Raw genomic sequence first — 18,346 nt, forward strand, 5'->3', positions numbered from 1 at the left:
ATGTTTTCATTTGAGTGCCTTCTAAACGTGACTAAAACAGCACAATTCCGAGCACAGTTCAAAGAACTGGTGCTGACCTTTAAAGCCCTAAACGGCCTTTGCCCAGTATACCTGAAGGAGCGTCTCCACCCCAATTGCCCAGCCTAGACACTGAGGTCCAGCTCTAAGGGCCTTCTGGTGGTTCCCTCCCTGTGAGAAGTGAGGTTACAGGGAACCAGGCAGAGGGCCTTCTCGGTAGTGGTGCCCACCCTGTGGAACACCCTCTCACCAGATGTCAAGGAAATAAACAACTATTTGACTTTTAGAAGACATCTGAAGGCAGCCCCGTTTAGGGAAGTTTTTTAATGTTGATGTTTTATCATGTTTTTAATATTATGTTGGCGAATAAATAAATAAATAGCTAAGTACATAGTAATGAGAGAAACTCTCTTGAAGCTGACACTATGAGAGATTCAGCCCAGCATTTCACCTCTGGAGCAATTTTACTATTCTGTCAGACCTCCCTCATCACGCGAAGTGTATAAACAGGAGAACAGATCTTCTTAAGAAAAATTGTCACAAACATAACGTTAGCCTAGTCTATTCTGTTCTTGCCGTCGCCAGAGCACACAGCTTTGTCGATTTAATTAAACCAACCATAGCAATGAAACTAATCCAGCCTAATCTCCTAAAATCCATAATAATGGAAAACAGGGTGGATAATCTCTGCTTAAAATGAACACGGATGATCATCCCACGACACCAGCAAATTAGTTTCTCCAATGGTGTACTTCAGTTTGGAGGAAGCCTGTGACAGAAAACCATCAGCATAACGTAACAGGTGTTTGGGTAGCTCCTCAGTGACCAATGTAACATTTGTATGCATCTTCACCTAATAACATTACACTCTTTGTTTGTTAATTGCCTTGATCTTCCCTGCAAAAATAATCAACAAAGGTAGCCTTAATGCTTTCTTTGTATCGTGTTTCAAAATACGTGACCACACGTAAGAGTTTGGAAACATCAAGAATTTATGTGTAACTTGAAAAATTTTTTTTTTTCCAAAAGCATGAATCCATTCCTCCCCCAGGGAATATACCGTACTTAAAGTGCTAATGTTTCGTGGCCAAATGTCAAACTTATGGGACTGATCATTGGAAACTGTGGGGGAAAGGTTTTCTGGCAAATGACTGATGTTAATGTGACCAATGTAACATGTGACAATTCATAGATAGTCACCCACAAATAAGTGCCTCCAAATCAAAACCCCATGCATCCACAAAGTGTTTTTTGTTTAAATAAATGCTAAGAACCTAAAAGAAGAGATTAATCTGAAAACATATCCATTTTTCTTTTCACTTGGGGCGAGGTTAGAAAGCAGGTGTTTTTGTGTCCAATGTAACATGCTCAACCAAGTTAAGTTTTAGTTTCCCAAGTTTTATCTGATTTTGTTCCTAACATTAAATTTATCATACCAAGAACAAACTTAGCTGGTCTCTAAGGTGCTACTGGAAGATTTTTTTTTTTAATTTTTAATTTTTTTTTGACTATGGCAGACCAACACGGCTACCTACCTGTAATTAAATTTATCATCAGTTCACCAAATAAGATGCCAAAACTATCAATAAAATAAATGGTCATTAACCTATTCTCTGTTTCCTTGGAGAAGTCTTTAGCTGAACTTTAGGAGGGAAAGAGGTATGTCATGCTTCTGGTTGTTTTTATTCACATGTAAAATGCCATTTTAATTGTTTTTAAGCTTGTTTTATGGCTGCAACTATTTTATAATTGTGTATTTTCTTGTTGTAAGCCATCCTGAGACCTTAAGGTGAAGGATGGGCAAGAAACCCAGTACGTAAAATAAGTAAGTTAAAATCCCGTAAGACCTAGCTAAGACATCTGGAGTTTACTTTTCCCTAAAAAGACAGGTACAGGGCACAACTAATGAAATAACTAAGCCAATGAATAGAAATGGCTCTTGAACAAAACTTGCAAAATTGAGGTTTAAATTCAATATTCTCTCCCTGTATATAATATAAATTCATATATCTAAAATATTAGGGCTGCCATACACCCAGGATTCATCCGATGGAAATAACACCCAGATGGAATTTCCGAAAACTGGGAAAAACATCCAGGAAAACCCAGGTGTATGGTAACCCATGTCAGAAGTGCTGATTTTGGGGCAAATTTCCTTTAAAATACCTCAAAAACTTCAAAAAAATGGGGGGGGGTAGAGATTTTGCAGAAAAAGCTCAACAACTTTTGTGTCCGTATTTCCCCTTTTTAAAATATGGCAACCCTATATATTATTATCAATTCATACATAGAGCAAGAAAGCACTTTTCACTCGCATGTTGACCCTCCTCTTAAAAACAACAAAACCAGGCAGAATAGTAGTAAGTAGAGAATGTTGTTGCCAAAGGCCCAGTGGTAATAACTCTAAAACTGAGGCATCATGTCCTGCTATGCTGGAAAGCAGCATCAACAAGAAAATTTGGACGTGAGGAACAGCTCACAGCAGCATTTCCTCTCCCACCTTCTGTCACAGCAAGCTTCTTAGGTTCAGAAGGAAAAAACACACAACCCACACACATCCTTAAATCTGCATGTATTTATAGCGCCTCTTTTCCTTCGGTTATACAAATCAAGATAGTATGCTCCAATGTTGGCGAAGTAAATGTACTTAATGCAGGATGCCTAAGTTCACATCACGTCTGCACAGTACTGACCCCAGATGCCCATTGGCTTCTATAATTTCCTTGTCTTCTTCTTTGGCGATCACTCGTAGCCAAGTAAGATTGTTTTCCATAAACACGATTTTAACAGTGAGTCCGTAAGTGACTGTGGAGGCCAATTCTGGTTCCACACATCCTTCCACAGTGGGGACATTGGTTTCCAGGCAGGAGTTGATCATAGTGAGGGTTTGCCAAGCGTGCCTTCCTCTTAGCACGTTTCTCCCTTTCGTCCTGAGTTTGAGCGTCTTCAAAGCCCATGACATCTTTGGTAAAGGCTGTTCTCCAACTGGAGCGCTCTCAGGCCGGTGTTTCCCAGTTGTCAGAGTTTATACTACTGTACATTTTTTAAGATTTGCCTTGAGAGAATCTTTAAACCTCTTTTGTTGACCACCAGCATTATGCTTTCCATTTTTAAGTTCAGAATAGAGTAGTTGCTTTGGAAGATGATAATCAGACCCCCGCACAATATGACCAGTCCAATGAAGCTGATGTTGAAGAATCATTGCTTTGACACTGGTGAACGTTGCTTCTTCCAGTACACTGACATTAGTTCACCTGTCTTCCCAAGTGATGTGTAAAAATTTTCGGAGACACCGTTGATGGAATCTTTTGAAGAGCTGGAGATGGCGTTTATAAGTGGTCTATGTTTCACAAGCATACAGTAAGGTTGGTAGTACAATAGCTTTGTAAACAAGCATTTTGGTTTCCCTGCGAATGTCCCCATCCTCAAACACTCTGGACTTCAATCGGAAGAAAGCCGCACTCGCAGAGCTCAAGCGATGCTGGATTTCGGCATCAATGTTGGCCATTGTGGAAAGATAATCACCCAGGTAGGAGAAACTGCCTTGTAACAGCCACAGAGCACGCAGGTCCTGACCCTGCTCACAGGAACATCCTCCATTCATGGCTCCTTCAGGAGCCATTGGGTAGTCAAACCGCATTCTGTGATCCCAAGTCCGTCCTTTTGATCAGGAAAACATGCTCATGACATCTCATGCCAAAGGCAACATCAAGCAAACTTGTCATGTAGCTGCGGCGTCAAGACTTCTTAAACCTCTTCCTCTGGCAATTTAGCAAGCGGCACAACTGTAGGAACGCCGCAAGCAGTGAAGCCTCCTAGCCATACAGCACAGGAATATGTGGATTTTCCAGGTGGAAGGTCAATAGGGACAAACTGAACACAGGCAGTCAGAATAAATCACAGCTTTCAAAGCTTCTGTGTTGTGGTTTGCCTACAAGCGTTGACCTCAGCTGTGTTTCATGCAAAGGTCTGCTGGAATTGGGACTTAATATTTGGCTTCATATGCATTAAGAATTTGCATTGATCTGTAGACTTGTCATCTAAAATTAAGGATCTGGGAAAGTATTCAACTAGGATGGATACCATTTGAAATTATAGCTGGCATGGGAAGAACAATCAATACCAGGCAGCACACACATTTCCCTCACTAAGGTCACCATTCAATAGCAAATAAAATAATCAATTTTGCTGAATGTTGAGTAGGGTAATAATTTAGGAACTGGTAGCCTAATGGGATAGTCCTTTGATTCAAACAGAAAATAGAACAAAACACATTTTGTTCTTGATTGTATTAATTTGAAACCTTGAAAATGAAAAATTTGAGGGAGACAATAATAATAATAAACTGATTAGAAACTAGATTTCGGGGGCCAGCTTAGTGTACCTTATCTCACGTAAAGGTGAGAAAAGCAGGTGTTTTCATTTAGCTGGTGATATATCGCAAAGTCCTACTGTTTGCCTCTACATAGTTCCATCCTTATTTTAGACATTGTGATATATTGGTATATCGCAATGTTTAGCTGGTGATATATCACAATGATGAAAACTAGATATCATCCAGCCCTAATCCCCACAAGGTAGGTTAGGCTGAAAGACAGTGACTGGCCCAAGGCCACCAAATGAGTTTTGTGGCTGAGTGGGGATTTGAACCCTGGTCTCCACGTCCTATTTTGACACTGTAACCCAAATACCACATTGTCTCTCTATGGCAGGCATCCCCAAACTTGGCCCTCCAGATGTTTTGGGACTAAAATTCCCATCGTCCCTGACCACTGGTCCTGTTAGCTAGGGATGATGGGAGTTGCAGTCCCAAAACATCTGGAGGGCCGAGTTTGGGGGTGCCTGCTCTATGCTATGTATCTTCTCCCTTTCAAGAGAGATGTTGGTCAACAGTCATCAACATTTCTTCCCATTAAATAAATGGTTAATTTGAGAAAATCTATTTGTTGCTCCACAGGAAAACCCAGGATAGCTTAGGAAAAAATTCAGATACCAACAGAGCAGGGTGGATTTTAAAATAATACTATCTACCTTTCTTTATCATTAAGCAATGGATTCTTGAACCTGGAACCAGAGTGCATCCAACTGATCATAGTTACATTCTTTTTACAAATGGGTGGCTCTGTGTTCTACCCATTTAAAATATTCTCAAATCCACAGCCTTGTAGCAGATGCTACAAAGTTTTCTGGCAAACTTTCCACACTCAGCTGACCTTTCACCCATGTATACTCTGGGCTCTGATATCCTGACACAGTATTGGAGTAAAGGTAAAGGTAAAGAGACCCATGACCATTAGGTCCAGTGGTGGACGACTTTGGGGTTGCGGTGCTCATCTCACTTTATTGGCCGAGGGAGCCGGCGTACAGCTTCTGGGCCATGTGGCCAGCATGACTATGCCACTTCTGGTGAACCAGAGCAGCGCATGGAAATGCCGTTTACCTTCCCACCAGAGCGGTACCTAAATATTTATCTACTTGCACTTTGAGATGCTTTTGAACTGCTAGGTTGGCAGGAGCAGGGACCGAGCAACGGGAGCTCACCCCGTCATGGGAATTGGAACCGCCGACCTTCTGATCGGCAAATATTGGACAGATAGAAAATTGGCTTGTTATTTTTATTTCAGATGTCTGGGAGGAATAGCAACTTCAAACAATTTGTCCCCCAAGCTGAGTTTAAATTGCAGCCAGGGAAATTGGGCAATATATTCAAGCAACACAAAGCCCAACATTCAAATCTGGACTCCTGAGGTCCAAATCTAACACTTCAGCTTCCGAATATGATCCTAAAGCATACTGCAATCTGAAACAATTTTCTGTAAAGCCACAGTGTGTGCCACTGCTGGAATACTGATAATAAGCATTATGCTTATGGGATGGGATGCCTGACAAATTGTGTCCTCCTACACACACCCAGAGATCATCTTCTGACACTCTTCTCAGGTTTCCCTCACCAGATGTAGCAGCTAGTAAAGAGCTACGTTCCTGGTGCCTACAGTGTTGCAATTTTCAAAGTCTTTCCAGTTATAAACAACTTTTGAGTACTTGTTCAGATCCCCATACTGCATTGCCCTCTGTTGCTGGGTCTACCTTGGGTGCATCCTGTTTTCAGCTTTGTTTTATTTTAGACTGCATGCTTTTAGGTTTTATTTGTATATCTTATGTTCTTATGGATGTGTTTACTTGTGTGTTTCTTATGGTGTGTGCTTACATGGAAACCACCCAGAGAACTTTTGTCTATTGAAGAGTTTGGATTTGATATCCCGCTTTATCACTACCCGAAGGAGTCTCAAAGCGGCTAATATTCTCCTTTCCCTTCCTCCCCCACAACAAACACTCTGTGAGGTGAGTGAGGCTGAAAGACTTCAAAGAAGTGTGACTAGCCCAAGGTCACCCAGCAGCTGCATGTGGAGGAGCGGAGATGCGAACCCGGTTCCCCAGATTACGAGTATACCGCTCTTAACCACTACACCACACTGGCTCTCAATTTTCTAAAAACAAAACAAAAACAAAACAAACAAACACACACAAATAAATATTGCAAAACAGAGAATATTGCCTTGAGAACTCTCCCCAAGTACTGAATCTTTGCAAAATACCAAGTAAGCAAAAGAATCAATTGCAGCATTAGAAGTCAAATATAACCTCTTCAACAGACAAAAGGTTTGATCCTTGTGTAGACAGGCAATAAGAGAAATAGCTCTGAGACCTTCACTTCCACTTAGAATTATTTCTTTTATCTCTCTTTGATCAGTAAAGGTAATGTAAAGGACCCCTGGATGGTTAAGTCCAGTCAAAGGAGACTATGGGGTTGCACCGCTCATCTCATTTTCAGGCCAAGGGAGCTGGCGTTTGTCCACAGACAGCTTTCTGCGTCATGTGGCCAACATTAGTGAACCGCTTCTGGCGCAACAGAGCACCATGATGGAAACCAGAGCGCAGGGAAATGCCATTTACCTTCCCGTCGCAGTGGTACCTATTTATCTACTTGCACTGGCATGCTTTTGAACTGCTAGGTTGGCAGGAGCTGGGACAGAGCAATGGGAGCTCACCCCGTCGTAGGGATTCGAAACGCCGACCTTCTGATTGGCAAGCCCAAGAGGCTCAGTGGTTTAGAACACAGCGCCACCCGCGTCCCAGTGTTTCGTGTAACACACCACTGGGTTCCAACCATATCCATACCTGCCCTTCTCCTTCTGTGAGGTACAGCTGTCAGAGTTCTGTCCATTTCGGGAAATTCCAATCCCACCCCAGTAAACCTATATTCCATCCCATATTTTACACAAAGGGCCCCAATTCTCCAGAAAGGCTTTCTAGTGGGTTTCAAGTAGCTCGAAGGGGAGAAGATGGAAAACCTCACTTCTATGAGGCCATTGGTGCAAGCCAATGAAAATTAATTCTGAGTAATTTCACACTTAGGAATCAGGCCACAAACATCATTAGACATAATCCATTTGGAGACCTCCGAGATTTGTGAAATGCCCAACTGTTCCATACAAATGATGTACTTTGCCAAGATTTATAGATTTACAGACCACGGCTGTTTCCCCACCTACCCCAATACAGCCCCGAAAGTCAAAATTAAATCTCCACCAAACACAAATTGGACCAGACAGTCTAATCCCTTTCATAACAAACCCTATTCTACAACTTATCCTAGGCAATTTCAGAAATTTCATCGTGAAATGTTTCCATGGCAATATGCAGATGCCATTAAAATATCCAAAGATGGCAAATTTCGTTCCATCAGTGAGAGTGTGCAGAAAATGATCATAATGCAAAGCATCAGAATTTAAATTGAAGATAAAAAGCTAGACTAGGCAATGCATGAGAAGGTTGTGGAAGGCAAATATTAAAAACAAAGTATACCCAGAAAAATGTATTGAAAACACAACGGAATGGGAGGCACTCTTTTTAGTACAAGTATTTCCCATATTATAGGCTGACTTCTCCAATTTACTATTAGTAAGATAAGATCATGAGGATTTATATTAATGTTTTGCTTACTGTTGTGTTACACAAGGAACTTAGATAATCACCATTTCAAGGAAAACAGATCACTATTAAAATTGTCTGCGCAAATCGTCTGCACTTAATCGCACTCCTAGTTGCCATTTCCGCACTTGCAACGGAAGAAAAATTACTCAGAAAGAGAGAAGCAATTATTTCTGAAAGAGAAAAAATGAACTATATGAAAACTATTCCTGAAGCAAGAAAAGAAATGTATGCCAATCAGCAACAGATAGATGCTGCACATGACTTTTCTATTTCTGAGTACACTTGGGCCAAAATTTCACTGGCATTGATATGTGGCACACTTGTAGGCAGAGAGGATGGCTGAAAAACCACACACAAGCACAAAAATAGGAAGGGCACATGGAGAGAGATGCAGACACCGCTAAAAATTTGGACTGACCCTCAACAACTAACAGCTCATTTATGCTCCTGTGAACAGATAATCCTGGTCTTCTGCTTAGGCCACATCTATCCTGTACCTTGAAACCAGCATCACAGCCATGGCTTCCCCCCAAAGAACCCTGGGAACTATAGCCTGTTAAGGGTTCTGGCAGGAGACCCGTAATTCCCCTCACAGAGTTACACATCTCAGCATGGTTCAACAACCAACCCAAGACAAGTGAAGGGCGGTTTACATTTGATCAAATGGTCAACCTAAGAAGGAAAGGTCTATAGAACTGAGATGAGCTCCTTACTTGGCAGGCATTGTAGATCAACTGATGCTCCAGTTTCTTGATTCCCAGAATCTGCTGGAACATTTCATAAAGTTGCTCTTTGCTCAGGATAAGTTCTGACACGGCACTTAAAGCCATCCTGTTGGGCATTTTGCTCAAGTCCTCCTCTCCCCTGCAAATGGCGTCGTATTTGGCTATCCAAGAACTCAGCACAGTCTCTTTGCTTAATCCATCGATTTCAGGCAAACTCCGAACCCTCTTTTCTATGTTCTTCTTAAACACATCTCTGAAGTCGTTCGCCGAGCATCCTCCACTGTGGACCATCCTGGCAACTCGATCACTCCTGAGAAATACCTTTTTTTTAGAAAAGAAAGAAAAAAGTGGAATTAGGAAAACAAGCACGTCAAAGCATGAGTGTGAAGAGAGTGAGAAAAGTCACCGCTACCACGTTACAAAGGAAAAATATTTCTGTATTTGAAAGCTGTTGAACATTGCCTACACTCAGCAAATGTTTTTTGTTTCCTTACTTCAGGATAACGGTTCCAACTACTATACAGGCCAAAGCTTGAGTAGCTGAAGCCACTGCCAAAACCTGTCATTTATATGGGAAAGAAACTTGGCTATAGGGTCTGTCACAAGGAATACGGCTAGCCAAGCTCCAACTGCATGAACTGTTCTCTTCCATATGAGGCATGGAGAGTACATTCAGGAGCACTAAAGGAAAATTTAGCCCAAAGGCATCTCGCAAATGCAACAGACACTGTACTTCTTCTTCCCTGCTACAGCCCTGCTTGCCAAAGTGAGAAGATTTAGGTGAAATAATACTTTGCAAAAACTGCAGCAAGCTCCCTTTCTACGGAATTTGCCAGGCAGCTCAGCCCGGTCTGCAGATCATTTCAAAATTGTGTTTATTTCAAAGGATGCTGCAGTGAGCACCTCATACTAATATACCTTTAACGTCTCGCTAAAAATTCCGCCCAATTCCCAACACTTAAAACCAGCCAGATTTTCACTCCAAATACCAACAGTGTAATTCAGGTGCTTAAGGGGCCTGCGTTAAAATTATTCCGTGTATCCTGTGAATACTTTAAGCAGTGCCAAAGGCTCAACACCCCTTTTATAATGCAACGCCTGCAACAAATTTCACCTATTCCTTTGCATTACAATTGGTTTTGCTTGTTCTCGGTGAAGGCTGGTCATGTCTCCAAAATCTACTTGACTAGAGTTGTGATGTCATTCCATTTACCATGTGACCCCCATATTGCCCAGATGACCAGTTAAGGAAGTAATGCTCTTGTTGTCTTTCGAATTTCAGAATTACGACTCCTTTCCTACAAAGTAACTACGCAATCAGCAGTTGAAGAGAAAGCAACATAACACAAAATGCAGTTAACTTTTTTTTCCTTCATTGGGTATTGCAAGGAGACTGGCAGTCCCTCCCCAAACCGCCCCACAGTCCACACTAAGATGTCCCTTATTGAAAGAAAAAGGATTAAGCCACCTGAAGAGAGATGTATGAGGCTCCAGGCACATAAGATAAAAACATGCCAAGTTGCATAAAAAGCTTTTCCTTTTGCTTGTCCTTTGGTCACCCTGATGTCACGAGCGACTTTTTCTAACATGTCAACAATCCGCAGTTTATCACACCATCTGCCAGAGGAAAAATTTGTTGGCTTCCCTCCAGAAGAGGGAGACAGCAATGCTTTCGTTTTCAAATTACTGTTTGCCTTTGACTAAACCCGCAGAGCCAAATCTAGCTGGTTGTGCAGCAGTATCACGCCGTCGCTCCTGCTCACAATGGGATCCAATCCAATTCATAATGTGATCACCCAGGTGAGTAATCCAGGAAGAAGAAAGAAGCAGAACTAGGAAAGGAAAATATCGTGCAAAAACCGCATGGCAATTAAGAGGGCTTTGCGGGTTGCGAGGTACGGGAAGAACTTTTCCACATCAATATTGGCTGGGGAGGTTTTTCCTGCCGAGCTCCCCTAGGTCTACTTTTATCCCCCAAAATTGAACTGCAAAAATATTTTCTTCAGCCCTAGTAACAAGCCTATTTGTTCAGTGGAAGAGCAGGGTAGCACTTTAAATTAGGTGCTGTATATGACTTTCTGTAGGTAATATCTACTTCATTAGCTGCAGAAATGGATAGAAGCAGATTGGGATAAGACAGCTATCAGCAGATAGAGAGAGGATATCCCATTTTCATTTACAGAGATATCTAACCCCCCCCCCCCCCAAAAAAAATAGAGTGGTATTAAGCACAGCATGCAAAAATGGAGGATAATAAAGGCAATCTGAGTCTCTGTAATGTGCATAAAACCCATACTCTCTCTTCAAAGCCAGATTGCTACAATCAAATTCTAGTACAAGTTCTCGTTCCGCTATCATATATTCCATTCGCCCCCAGAACTGATCTTCTGTAGAACAGCTACCCTGAAGTCTGAATTTGTTTCCAAGAAGCTTAAAATGCTTACCAATAGGCTTCCTAAAGGTTTGGGGGCCTTTACAGTGGTACCTCAGGTTACAGACGCTTCAGGTTACAGACTCCGCTAACCCAGAAATAGTACCTCGGGTTAAGAACTTTACCTCAGGATGAGGACAGAAATCACGTGGTGGCAGCAGGAGGCCCCATTAGCTAAAGTGGTACCTCAGGTTAAGAACAGTTTCAGGTTAAGAACGGACCTCCAGAATGAATTAAGTTCTTAACCCAAGGTACCACTGTATATTATATGTCCACTCAGCCCTTGCCTTAAGGTCAGGTGTGTTTCTCTGATATATAACGTCAGAGGGCACTTAGTACACAATATTAGTTAAATCATATTAGTTGACATGAATTGCACTCTTGAGACCTCTTATTAGTACATTGCTGCTGTTGATTAAGGGTCAAAGTTGGCTTCCCTGTCAGTTGCAAGGCTTGGCTTCTAGCTACAAATCGAGTGAGGGTCTTTTAGAAAACAGACGGTTATGTGTACCTCCAATTCATTTATTTAAATAATTTCTCTTCTTTAAGAACAATTTTTATGCAACCTTTCCGAGCCAAGCACAGGCAAGGCAGCTCAGAACAGGAAAGCATTATACAATCGCAAAGTTAAAATCACTAAGGGAAAAAAAATCAGTAAAATTGTCAAGATTTAAATGTTCAATAAAAATTTCAGTACTGACATAAAACACTGAATTAAAGGCATTGCTCTGTGGCAAAACTTAACACCACCCATAGAGGAACCCAGGCTATGTATTGTGTGTGACCTGCTAGCTGTTTATTAAACTAAGGGCACTGGGATGGGTGATATTATTCAACTCCTAGCAGGGTAAGATTATAGGTGTCAGGCCATGGTCTGAAGAGCACAACAATGGAATGATCCACCTTGATAAATCTATGAGGCTCTGCGCTCAGTCGGTTTCCCAAGAGAGACTACCTGAAAACTCATGACTAGCAACTTGAGTTCCATCATGAAAGAAATCTGGGATAGAAATGTAACAAACTATATGACTGTAATGCCTTGTACAGCCTGGAGATAGGAATCTGATCATTTTGAGTGATGTACACACACTATTTATTCACTAACTAGTGAATAGTGAATAGTTCCTCCTGGTTGTGTTGCAGAGGGCAGAAGCACATCTTCCAGTAACCAGAAAATGACATTTCTGTTGTGGTGCGATGATTTAGAATAGTCTCTGCCCAGAAATAAGGCATGTGCTGATGAAGAGGCTGTTTTGATGCACAGTGGAAAAAGTACTCATTACCGAGGCCCTTTGCTGGTTAATGACACTAGTTACCAGTAATTTTTTAAGTTACATTTTGTATTGACTGACAGTGCTGCTGGGTTTCATTGATGTTATTGTATTTTAATGGATGTTATTATAAACAACCTTGAGATGTTTCCATAATAGGAGATTCAAAAATATTTTATCAGATAACTAATAAGGAGTTAAATAGATTTGAGGGTGTGTTATACATACATACATACATACATATATATATATATATATATATATATATATATATATAAAATATCCAGTCTGCAGATTAATACGGAAAAAGATGGAACAGAATTATGGAAAAGCATGCATGAAAGTGAAATAGATCGGAGACACTAGATTTGTCCATCTCTAGTTTCCATTGTTCTTTGCCACCATCCATTTTGGACCATGCGATACAAAAATAGTTAAAAAGGAAAAAAGCATCACATTTGAAGTTTAACTGTTAATGTGTTACATACAAGAGTCCTCTTTAGGGAAAGTTATTTGTGCTACTGCAGCTGCATGTTGTGAAACTCAAAGCGATTCAGTTTACAATTTGAAAACATGTTTCGATTTTGCTTTTTTTAAAAAAAAAAAAAGGAAAAAAGGAAAAGCACAACCCAAAATGAATTTAATGCATAAAACATGGGAGGAGTTCACGAACCTAAAGCAATATCTATTCTTGTTGACCAACAAACATTGAAAATTGCACAGAGGTAGAAGCAAAGCTTTTTTATTTCACATAAGCTTACGCTTGATTTTTAGGAATGAGACAATCAAGCATGGAAAAAGGTTGCTTGTCTCCAGAAGGAGCGTTTGTTGCATTCCTTCATGAACTCATGACAGTCCTATTGCTTGGGAGAACTGATCATGGGAGAAACTTCAATTGGAATTTGACTACCCAATGACTCTGCTTCGGTTGCAATGCTTTCCACCATTCGGAGCATGTCCCATTTACACACAGGACATGTCTGGTGATTCAGAAGCCAAGGATCAACACAGGCTTTGTGGAAAAGATGTCTGCAGTGCAAGACAGGGTTATGTCTTTAGGCTTGTACATTTCCAAAACACACCGCACAGCTCCTCTCCGCTTGACCCAACTTCCTTGTCGTCCTTCTTCAATGTACGAAGCTCAAGGTAATTCATGGCCTTATCGATATCGAGTTCCTGCGGCCATCTCTGGACCGGGTTCCTTGATCTCCGCAGCCTTGCGGCAGAGTAGCAGGTGCAATATGCCACAGCAAGGGAGGCAAAAACAAAATGGTACCCATGTAATGGGTTATCCATGGGTAATGGTGCTTCCCAACCTCAATGGTCACCCTCACTTGGATGCCATTTTGGGCCAAATGCAAAAGATCTACGCCTTTCAGGTTGCTGATCATAACTGAGACAATATCTTCCGCCCCAAAGTTGTGCATGGGAAAGATAGCATTGCCTGTACCTGGATAATATAGATGATCACACCAGCAGCTCCCTTTTCTGTAGCCACCATGATTTGCTTGCAAATGAACACCGTCCCCTCACGATGAGAGCTAGCCAACTGTCCCCATTCGCTGGTCTTCTTAAAATGTGTTAAAGAGCTACAGGCGTTTTGATGCAGACCCTCCGGAGGCACCACAACTCCAGACACCTTCTTCAAAGGAGAGGCTCTCGCAAACACTCCGTTTTCCAAAATCCTCCCACAGAGTCGATTTGCTACTAGGAACGTATGTTAAGTTGGCAACCCAAAAGGCGTCAGTCCTGAGCTGTGCATACAGAGTGCGAGGAGGAGCCCAAGGTGCAGATAACAAAGAGATGTTGCCCTTCCTCTTCCAACGGCAGTCCAGGCATGCTCATGTTGGCACCTGCAAAGTAGCTGCTGAATCATAATGCAGGCAGGACAAAAGTCGTCAGCATGCCAAAGCTGAGCTCTGCTAGGAGAGAGATATTAAAAACCTATCCAAAAAAATTGCAGAGGCTGTCCAGGCTTGGATACTGGCAAAGCTTCATGGCAGGTAGCATCAAGCAACATCAGGATGGCTTTTCTTCCAGTGAAGTAGCTCATTGTTACATAATGAAATATGACATCGTGGACAACTCTGCCAATTAGCACTGACCTAGGACATGGTCTATATAAAATCTTACTGGCTCAGCATCCAAATATACTTTTGGATGTGGGTGGCACTGTAGTCTAATCCACTGAGCCTCTTGGGCTTGCCGATCAGGTGGGCGGTTCAAATCCCCGCGATGGGGTGAGCTCCTGTCGCTCTGGTCTCAGCTCCTGCCAACCTTGCAGTTTGAAAGCACACCAGTGGCAGTAGATAAATAGGCACTGCTGTGGCGGGAAGGTAAACCGCATTTCCGTGTGGTCTGGTTTCTGTCATGGTGGTTTTATTGCGCCAGAAGCACACCAGTGCCAGTAGACAAATAGGTATGCTATGGCAGGAAGGTAAAAAGCATTTCCTTGCGCTGCTCTGGCTTCGCCAGAAGCAGCTTAGTCATGCTGGCCACATAACCCGGAAAGCTGGCTGTGGACAAACGCCGGCTCCCTCAGCCTGAAAGCGAGATGAGCGCCACAACCCCATAGTTGCCTTTGACTGGGCTAAACCGTCTAGGGGTCCTTTACCTTTACCTTATACTTTTATTATCCCTTTCCACTACCACACAGAATCCGGATGTACAACTGAAGTATTGCATAGGGTTGGCATCTAATAGAAGTCTGAAGGTACAAGATGCTGTATCATTATAGCTTAGCTGAGCAGATAGAACAACACACAACCGTTTTTCACTGGTGCACTTCATCTATGCAATATTCCACTGACAGGTTCAGGCTCTCCTGTTAGAGAGCTGCAAAAAATGACCCCCCAACTCGTGTCTGTTGTTAGGTTAACGTGGCTAACTGCAAGATTGAAAATGCCACCAATTTTCACTCTAAGGTTTTGGCGTAATGAAGGTCTTAATGGCTCAGGACCCCAATATCTTCTGGAATGTCTCTCCTTATAGACCTACTCAGAACCTTAGATCCAGGGGCCGTCGCTGGGGGGCGGTAGGGGCGGTACGCCCCGGGTGACAGGGGGAGGGTGGGGGTGACAAGCAGCGGGGGGGTTTCAAGCGGCGCCCACTCCCTCCACTCCCACGCGCCGCTGCTCCCTCCGTCACCCCGGGAGCAGCAGCGCATGGCCGAGCGAGAACCCTATCTGTGCAGCGCTGCTGCTCCCCGGGGTGACCGGCGGTGCGTGGGGAGTGGCAGGAGGGGCCGCCGCTTGTCACCACCATGCTCCGCTGCTTGCTCCTGTCGCCCCGGCCCGCCGCCACAGCCTCCAGTTAGCCCGCCTCTGGCAAAGTGAAGTTAGCCTGAAAGCCAAGAGCGGGCAGCACGCCGGAGGAGGGGAGGCCGGCGGCGGCGGCGGCGCGGCAACAGGGGAGACACCTCAGTCCGATCCATGAAGGCGGGTACTCCCTCTCCCCCACACTTGGTGCCGATCCCTTATTTTCAAATTTGAAACGTGACAGCTATGCACGGAGCGCAGCCCGCGGGGAAAGGAGAGGGGCGGGCCAGCGAGGGGAATGACCCCCCCTCGCTGGCCCAACCCCTCTCCTTCCCAGGGATGGCTCCGCTCACGGAGTGCAGCGGGAGAGGGGCGGGCCACCTGCCCGGGCGGAGGCGTCGCTCCGTGCACATGGCGTCATGACGTCATGCGCACGGAGGCGACGCCCCGCCCCCATGGGTGCCGCTTGGCTTGCCGCCCCGCAGCCCAGCGGCTAGCTACGCCCCTGCTTAAAAATCTGTCATCCAAGGCCTTTCCCTTAGGCTCAGAGATTAATGGGAGCCTTTTCAGTCGTAGTTCTCTCATCCGTGGAACGCTTTCCAGTGAGGTCCGCCTGGCACCTTTGCTGTCATTTTTTTGGGCACCAGATAAAATCTTAGCTCCCCTGCACCCCTGGCTTTTGATGGGCTGGAGGTGTGTTCCTATATATTTTTATGAATTCCAGGTAGACTGTGACTGGGGGCTGGTTATAAGGAGCATATAAATTCCCTTGTTACAACTATTCCTCTGGTTGCCAGTCTGTTTTCTGGGCACAATTCAAAGTGCGAGTTATGACCTATAAAGCCCTATATAGCTTAGGTCCAAGCTATCTGAATGGCTGTATTCCCTCATACAAACCTGCCTGGGCTCTGAGATCTTCACGGGTCTCACCACCCCCCCTGTCACACTTGGTGGAAGAGGGCCTTCTCGGCAGCTGCTCACAGACTTTGGAACACCCTTCTCAGAGAAGTTAACATTGGCCCCCTCCCTCCTTGTTTTTCTTCCCAACAGCAGGTGAAGACTTGCTTGTTTCAATAGGCTTTGGGGGAAACTGACTGTTGTTGTTTTTTAAGAAAGGGCCGGTGCTATAGGGCTTTGATTCTAATTTTCCGTATTTTTAAAATAGATATCATATATATTATTTCAATTCTATTAGAGTTCAGTTGCTTTTGTCTATGTTTTCAGCAGTTTCTGCTTTATCTGTGAGCTGCCTTGAGTCTGTGTCCAGAGGGAAAAGTGGGATATTATGCCCTTCTGAGTATCTTCTTTGGGGGTCCAATAAAACCATGACTCAATAGGTGGCAAAATATCTGAAATGTCCTGTTAGGGCTGCTGGGATGGTTAAAAGAGCTAACCACCATAGCAGCTCTAAGAGATTTCAGATGTTTTGTCACTATTCAGTAACTGGTTAATAGACCCCCTTCTTATTTTGTTCCTCAAAGGCTACAATGATGTATTTAATTTTTTTACATATCTTTTAGTGGCCAGTTGACCATAATAAGTATTTGCCTGACTGCTGCTACTAGGGTTTATCAAATATAGTTAAAAAGAGAAATATTATTAAATGTGCTTCTCATATAAAGGTGATGCTTCGGTTTTAGATCCTCCACTGGCATTGTAAGTTGAACAATGGATAGAGACTCCAGCACAGCAAAAAGTGAAGGAGGGAATGAGCCATATGTTTTGATTCCTCCTCTTCACTCCCTGCCAACATACTCCAGGAAAGAAGATAGGCAAAAGCTCATGTGCTGTGGGCTGAAGCCAGTTATCTGGGATTAACTCATAGCTGTCAACTTTCCTTTTTTGCGGGAAATTCCCTTATTCCAGCGCCGTTTCCCATTGCAAAAAAAGAAGCTTGACAGCTCTGGTAACCATGGAGCTTTCTTCCCAAACACATTTTTGCCTAACATTCTTTTTCAGAAATTAAAAAAGTAGACGCATATGTCGCTCAACAGAGAAATGGCATTCCCCTCTTTAGTTTTGTCCGCCTTGGTAGGAGTGAAGCCAGAATGCTTTCAACAAGCAACCTGACCAGCGTGCGATGATCGATCTCGTGCTTATGGGTTTCTTAATTGAACAGAGTCTCTGGAGAAAATAAAATACTTGGCATGGATATATGAAATGCTTCCTGAACTAGGAGGCTTCACTCAAGACTGTTGTTCTCACACATGAGCACAGCCATCTCAGAAGCCGATTGCTGAATATATTCTTCTGTGGAAAAAACAAACAAAAACTTTGGATCTGTGAGCTGCTGAGCATACACTTAAGATTTTAATCAACGGTCCCAACTACCTATAGCCTCAAAGGCAAATCACCCCCCCCAATAAATATCAGTTCTTCACCCGTTTAGTGAGGAGAATACTTTTATACAAGCTTTCTGAAAGTTAAAGCCGTGGTGGAAGCCTCACGAGGTACAAGCGGATTCATCCTTCTCAGTTCCTCTGGATAATGGAATGGTTGCACATGGGGCAAATGCCACGCTTAGCAGCCAGCGGTCAATGCACCTTTTGTGGAAGACGTGCCGGCAGGTTAAAATACGCACTACCTCTCTCGGCTTGTATGTCTCCAAGCACACAACACACGTCTCTCCCATTAGATCCGTTTCGCTAT

The 18,346-nt window shown here is 43.3% G+C and overlaps 1 protein-coding gene across 19 annotated transcripts in view; it reads right to left on the reverse strand.

The window, feature by feature from the left end:
• Positions 1 to 18,346, reverse strand: part of CADPS2 (calcium dependent secretion activator 2) — a 323,931-nt gene that overhangs the window by 200,313 nt on the left and 105,272 nt on the right. For all 19 annotated transcript variants that reach the window (XM_033161515.1, XM_033161513.1, XM_033161504.1 and 16 more), the window contains exon 3: positions 8,727 to 9,059. In XM_033161515.1, coding sequence (XP_033017406.1) covers positions 8,727 to 9,059 — 333 coding nt within the window. The remainder of the gene's footprint in view (positions 1 to 8,726; positions 9,060 to 18,346) is intronic.

Source organism: Lacerta agilis, chromosome 10, assembly GCF_009819535.1.
Source record: "Lacerta agilis isolate rLacAgi1 chromosome 10, rLacAgi1.pri, whole genome shotgun sequence".
Lineage (NCBI taxonomy): Eukaryota > Metazoa > Chordata > Lepidosauria > Squamata > Lacertidae > Lacerta > Lacerta agilis.